This window comes from Meriones unguiculatus, chromosome 6 (genome assembly GCF_030254825.1).
Source record: "Meriones unguiculatus strain TT.TT164.6M chromosome 6, Bangor_MerUng_6.1, whole genome shotgun sequence".
Classification (NCBI taxonomy): Eukaryota; Metazoa; Chordata; class Mammalia; order Rodentia; family Muridae; genus Meriones; species Meriones unguiculatus.
The window spans coordinates 97,081,810-97,088,893 of record NC_083354.1 but is presented as its reverse complement, the minus strand read 5'-3'; the positions used below and the strand labels follow the sequence as shown (position 1 = coordinate 97,088,893).

Sequence of the window (7,084 nt, the reverse complement as noted above, 5' to 3'; positions counted from 1 at the left end):
TTTTAATAATACTTTTTAATTATGTGTATGTGTGTTCTTATATTCACATGAGTGGGAGCTGAAAGAAACCAATCCCCTGGAGGAGGAGTTACAGGAGGTTATGGGCTGCTTGACATGGATGCTAGAACTTGAACTCTGAAAGTGGAAAAAAAAAGATGCTTTTTACTCCTAAGACGTAGCTCAAGGCTCTAGCTTTAAAATATATATATATATATATATATATATATATATATATATATATTCATGTTGTATCCCTGCTGCAACCCCTCCCTCATCTCCTTCCAGTCCCACCCACCTTCCTTCTTCTCCCCCTATGCCATTTTCTCAGTCCACTGATGGGGAAGGAATTCCTTCTCTTTGTTCTGAGCTAGCTTATCAGGTCTGATCAAGGCTGGATGCATTACCTTCTTCTACAGTCTGGCAAGCCCTCACCCCCCCCCCAGGGGAAGATAAAGAACCAACCAGTGAGTTCATGTCAAAGACAGACCCTGTACCCCTTACTAGAGAACCTACTTGGAAACTGAACAGCCAATGGGCTTCCTTTGAATAGCGGATTTAGGTCCTCTCCATGCAAGGTGCTTGGTTGGAGTATTGGTCTCTGCAGGCCCTCCTGCGCCTAGGGTTTTGTGCTCTGCTGGTCTCCTGGTGCAGTTCCTTTCCCCTCCAGATCTTTCTATCCCCCTCTTCTTCTATAAGGATCCGGCATTCTACCCAAATTTTGCCACGAGTCTAAGTATCTCCTTCAATACCCTGGTGGGTAGAGTCTTTCAGAGGTCCTCTGTGGAAGCCTCCTGTCCTATTCCTTGTCTTCTCCTACTTCTGATGTCTTTGCTGTTTGCCCTTCTGACTGAGGATTAAGCATCTTCCCTTGGGTCCTCCTTGATGTTTAGCTTCTTTAGGACAATAGATTTTAGTATATTTAGCCTATATTATATGGCTAATAACCACTTATAAGTGAATATATAGCATATGTGTCATTCTGCTTCTGGGTTACCTCACTCAGGATGATCTTTTCTATTTCCCACCATTTGCCTGCAAACTTCATGATTTCCTTGTTTTTAATTACTGAGTAGTATTCCATTGTGCAAATATATCACACTTTCCATATCCATTCTTCCTTTGAGAGACATTTAGGTTTTTTACAGATTCTGGCTATTACAAATAAAGCTGCTATGAACATAGCTGAGCAAATGTCTTTATTGAATGGTGGGGCATTTTTTGGATCTTGATGTAGCACATTTTTAATTTTCTGAGTAAGTGGCAGAATAATTTCAAAAATGGCTGTCTTGCAAATCTCCTCTACCAGAGCCATTAATACAAAATGTTCAATTTAGCCTCAGTGTCTTAGAGTTACTGAGACAAAACACCATGACCAAAACAATTTGGCGAGAAAAGTTTATTCTGTTTACACTTCCATCTAGTCATCAAGGTATCAGGACAGAAGCACTAGCACGGCTGAAACCTGGAAGCAGGAGCTGATGCAGAGGCCATGGAGGAGTTCTGCTTACTGGCTTACTGCTCATGGCTTGCTCAGACTTCTTTCTTATATAACACAGGATCACCAGCCCAGGGATGACAGCACCCACAAAGGGCTGGGCCCTCCCTGTCGATCAGTAATTAAGAAAATGGTCTACAGTTTTACCTATAGCTTGATCTTATGGAGACATTTTCTTAATTGAGGTTCCCTTCTCCCAGGTGACTTTAGCTCGTTTCAAGTTGGCATAAAACTGTTCAGCACACTCAGGTATATGTTTTGTACAAGGCAAAAAGTAGCCACATCCTTGCCAAAATATCACAAGAATTGTCTTTAGACCACTTACTAATATTCTTCCCCTCTGCAAAATTTTCAGCTGGGCTCCTACAGTTAAAATTATCCTCAGAACTATCTTCCATGCCCCACTTTTTTTATCTCAAAGTCCCAAAGTCTTCCATGTCTCTCCAAAAAGCATCATGGATAAACCTCTCACAGCAATACCCTAGTTCCTGGTACCAATTTCTGTCACTCATTGTTCTATTTCCATGAAGAGACGCACGCCATCCACGACCAAGGCAACTTGTGTGAAATAAAGCATTTAATTGGAAGCTTGCTTAGAGTTTTATAGGTTTAGTTCATTGTCATCATGGTGTGGGCCATGGCTGCATGCAGGCAGGTGCTGGAGTAGCAGCTGAGAGCTACATCTTAATCTGTGAGAAGAAAGAGAGCCTGGGTGTGGTAGCTTGAACAAAAATGACCCCTAGGCTCATAGGGACTGGCACTATTGGGAGGTAAGGCCTTGTTGAAGTAGGTGTGGTTTTGTTGGATGAAGTGCATCGCTTGGAGTCTCAGATGTTCAAGAATGGTCATTGTGTCACAATCTCTTCCTCCTGTCAGCCAATCCAGATATAGAGCTTGCTGTGGAGATTTTGGTTTATGATACATAAACATGTTTTTGTTATAATTCCAAGTTGGGGGTTTTAGTTTGTCCACACCTGTTAAGAATCCCATGGTCTTTGCTAGTTGGAATTAGTTGAGTTTTGAGGACTTTGAGGGGTAAAAATACGATAGCCCAGAGGAATAAAGCACTGCTGATTGGAGGAGGGCTACTTGCTGCTGGTTCATCCTGCTGCTGTGTTTGCTGTTTGTTGATTTGCTGGATACCTGGACTTCTGGATTTCCTGATGACTGATACTGGTATTGTCCCCAAAAGAATCCTAAGGCCCAACCCAGCAAGAAGTAGCAAAGAGAACTGTGCCCCTGTCCCCACTAACCTTCTTTCTCTCCTACCCAGTGTTGGGGAGTTGGAAGGGAGGTAGAACCTACTTTATTTAGGTTGGTTGAAAAGTCTAAGCCTAAAAGAACTCTCAGCTCCTTTTCCAGCACTATGTCTGCCTGTGTGCTGCCATGCTTCCTACCATGAGGATAATGGACTAAACCACTGAAATTGTAAGCTGTCTCCTAATAAATGTTTTTCTTTGTAAGAACAGCCATAGTCATGGTGTCACTTCACAGCAATAGAAACCCTAACTAAGAAATTGGACCTAGCCTGGGTTCAAAACCCATCCAAAGCAGGACTTTTATCATGAAGGAGTGTTAGATTTTTGTTAAAGGCCTTTTCTGTTTCTATGAAATAATCTATGTGGTTTTGTTTTTGTTTTGTTTTTCTTTCAGTTTATTTACATGGTTGATAACATTTATGGATTTACATATGTTGAACCATTTCTGCATCTCTGGGATAAAGCCTACTTGATCATGGTGGATGATCTTTTAGATGTGTTCTTGTATTTTGTTTGCAAGTATTTTATTAAGTGCTTTTGTATGTATGTTCATGAGGAAATGTGATCGGTAATTCTGTTTTTTCACTCAGTTTTTATGTAGTTTCTATATCCAGGTAACTGTAGCCTCATGAAATGAATGCAGAAGTGTTTCTTCCGTTTCTATTTTGTGGGGCAATTTGAGGAGCATTGTCATTAACTCTTCTTTGAAACTCTGGTAGAATTCTGTGCTAAAACCATCTGTCCGTGGACATTTTTGGTTGAGAGACTTTCAATGACTGCTTCTATTTCACTAGGGTTTATTTTTCTGAAATTACTTGTCTCATCTTTATTTAACTTTTGTAAGTGATGTGCATCAAGAAAATTAGCCATTTCTTTTAGATTTTTCAATTTGGTTGAGTAAAATTATTAAAGTATATCCTTATAATTCTCTAGATTCCCTTGGTGTCTGTTTTTACATCCCCTATTCATTTCTTTCTTTTAATTTTGTCATCTCTCTTTTAGTTATTATAGATAAGCATTGTCAGTGTTTTTTATTTTTCTCAATGAACCAATTTCACTTTTTGCTTGTATGTTTATTTCTATTTTATTCATTTCAGCCCTGTGTTTGATTATGTCTTGTGACCTACTTATTCCTTTTAGATGTACTTTCTTTTTCTGTTTTAGAACTTTTAGGCATATACGAAAGGTACTAGTATAATATATTTCCAATTATTTTACATTGGCCCTTGGTGCAATGAACTTGCCTCTTTAGAACCACTTTTACTGTATCCCAAAATTTGGGTATATTTTGTATTTATTTTCATTAAGTTCTAGAAATCCTTTAATTTCGGTCTTGACCCATTTTCACTCAGTTTCCGTGACATTTTAAACTTTCTGTTGTTGCTGAAATCTTTGGTGTCAGATGGAATGCACAGTATTACTTCATTGTTCTTGTATTTGTTGAAACTTGCTTTGTGTCCAAATCTGTGATCAATTTTTGAGAAAGTTCCATGAGGTGCAGAGAAAAAGTTAGAGTCTTTCGTGTTTGAGTGTAATGTTCTGTAAATAGGTCTGTTTGGTTTATAACATCTGTTAGCTCCAGTGTTTCTGTTTAGTTTTTTTATCTGGATGACTTGTCTATTGGTGAGAATGGGGTATCAAGTCTCCCAAGATCAGTAAAGTGAAGGTGAGTTTCTGACATAAGTAGGAAGGCCTACTGGACTTAGGGCCTGGAATAACATGAGTGGACATTTGGAGAGGAAGGTCTAAGAGATCCATTGAAGATGGGAACAAAGAGAAGTAGGAGATCACAGATTATTTGGTAGTGAGAATCAGGGGGTTGGACTTAGAGAAAAGGAAGGAATGGCAAAGTTCTGCTGTTAAGCTACCTGCTCACCTGGCTGGAGTGTCCTGTGGGTTCCAGAGAATGCTTTCTAGAGTTGGAGGACTCAGATAAAGCAGGAAGCAGGTTTGGAGGAGAATATCCGTGTGTTCCATTGGATCTGGGGGTGGGAAAGTGATGCAGAGCTGGGAATGAGTGTTTGTGAGTGTGTGTGTGTGTGTGTGTGTGAGAGAGAGAGAGAGAGAGAGAGAGTGTGTGTGTTTGTGAGTGTGTGTTTCTGTGTATACAAATGTGAGCTTGGTGCATATGTGTAGTATATGCACAGACATGTACAGATATGTTTACACATATTATCCTAAGATCAGAGGGGGCCTTTGGGCGTCCTACTCAACCACTGTTTGCCCTATGTACTTGAGAAAACGTCTCTCCCTTAACCTGGAACTAGGCCAGCAGCAAATCGAGTCGCAGAGATTCTCCTCTTTCAGCCTACTGGCAGTGCTTGGGTTACAAGCCATACCTAACTATGACCAGTTTTTATCTGTGTTCTGGAACTTTAATTCAGGTTCAGTTGCTTCCACAGCAAATATTATTAACCACTTTGCTATCTCCACCACCTCAAAACTTTTTTTGAAAAATGACAAAATATTTTAACAAATAATCTTTCATGATATTAATCACAGGACCTTGAGCGGTCTCAAAATGAGTTACGTATGTGGTAGTCAAGAAAACTGTATTTTGGTGGCTGTGCCTCCTTAGCTTATAAATGCCCTTTTGTGGCTAAAGATCCTTGAGGTTGTCAGTCGGTTGTCCCCAGTGTATCAAAAAGCTAAAGTGTCAGGACAGGTTCCTACACCTGTGTACTAACAAAGGTGTGCAAATGATGTGGCTTCATTCGGGTATCATTTTCATCATGGTCTCAACATCCTCTCCCATTCCGTGACCTTTTCTGAAGGACTGTGGAAATAACTACACTGAAAGGAGATCAGCCCATGACTTGGGAGGGAAAGGGGTCAACTTATTTCATGGCTTCTTCATCACACACAAAACTATTTTAAATCCACAATGCAAACCCTCTGTATCGCCTACTCTACCTTGGAAAAGCCCAGTAAAGAATCTTTGGAGTGCTTGCTTGGCATAAAGGGTGTCTCTTGAGTGAATGCCTTAAAAACCTAAACACTTTTCTCATTGCATGGAGACCAACGTACACAAATGTTCAACGAATTAACGGGAGATGCAGTAAAGGGTAAACATGACTATGTCGGCAAGATCGTAACACGAAGTATAAAACCAGACTGTATGAAAAAGCCTTCCTATGGCAGCAGGCTCTAAATGAAGCTTAGGTACGCAGACCAGGGGATAGACGCACTCGTTCCCAAACCAACATCCCAGAAGGTTGCGCTTTAAAGGCAGATGCCGTAAAAGTCAAGCCCTGTTTGAGCAGCGGGACGTGCTGCTTTGCGGCTGCGCAAGGCGGGGAAAGTGCCGGGGGCAGTTGGAGAATCCTCGCCCCGCCCTTGCCTGCTCTCCGGCGCTCGGAAGGTTTAAGCAGGCTGGGACCCAGCACTGGGCGCCGGTTAACACCCACACCCCGTCGCCAGTACCATGAAGGCGGCGGTGGCTGCCGAAGTCGAACCTGAGGATGGCGAAAGCAGCTGCGGGGATGTGTGCTTCATGGACAAAGGCCTGCAGAGGTAGCTGCCCGACACGGTTGGCCCTCGGGTCGGCGGGCTTGCGGGGCGGGGGAGAACGGGTTCCTCCCCGTTCTCAGCAGGACCTGAGGTCCTTCCCTGTCCTCCCAGCCCGGCCTGGAGCCTGGGATTCCTCCTTGTGCCCCTGCGGCTCCCGAGTCTCCTCCGTCCGCTTCTCCCGGGCCCCTTTTGGCTGTCGCTAGCTGATGCTTTTCCTGGTCTCCTTTCCCTGAGCCTGAAAAACTGGCAGCTGGGGCTTGCATCCTGGGCCAGCAGCAAGTCTTCTCAGTTCCCTGCTGGCAGCTCTTGCCTCAGTTCTCACCATTTTTTAATTTCTTTTGCACAAGGCACAGTCAGTCACACAGCCGTATACTACTGTTGAAGGTACTGCAAGTAACCGCACGCTGACCCTGATTCATGCTGCCTGGACAGTTTAGTGGGGTGTTTTCTGTTGTTGTTTTTTTGGTCTCCCCCCCACCCTCGCCCCCCGGCCCCTAGATTTGCCTTACCGGTTGAGCCTGGCTTACTGGTTCAATTTAGGCCCTTTCTTGAGTTTCACTGGACAGCTAACTGTTGCTGAGGTCCAGGCATTTCCGTTGCAAGAGTGTGTCTTTGTGGAGATGCCCTACTCCATCCGAACCTTGGTATTTATAATTTAATGAAAACAACTTAGTCCCAGTCCTGATCTAATGCTGCCAAGGAAGAGATTTCCAAAGGAATGTTTGCATTTACGTTTAGTAATGGTTATCATTTCCAGGATGCTGTCTATGTGAGGGTCACTACTAATCCTCAGAGCAAATTATGCAAGATCATTTATCTA

At 42.7% G+C, this 7,084-nt stretch overlaps 1 protein-coding gene across 4 annotated transcripts in view; it reads left to right on the top strand.

Moving 5' to 3' along the window:
• The first annotated feature begins 6,035 nt into the window (after positions 1-6,035).
• The window catches only part of Lrrcc1 (leucine rich repeat and coiled-coil centrosomal protein 1), a 32,867-nt gene continuing 31,818 nt past the window's right edge, over positions 6,036-7,084 (top strand). For 2 of the 4 annotated variants that reach the window (XM_021660245.1, XM_021660244.1), the window contains exon 1: positions 6,036-6,267. In XM_021660245.1, the coding sequence (XP_021515920.1) occupies positions 6,179-6,267 (89 nt within the window). In that variant the 5' untranslated portion in view covers positions 6,036-6,178. The remainder of the gene's footprint in view (positions 6,268-7,084) is intronic. The other 2 variants (XM_021660246.2, XM_060385763.1) reach the window with 2 other exon arrangements.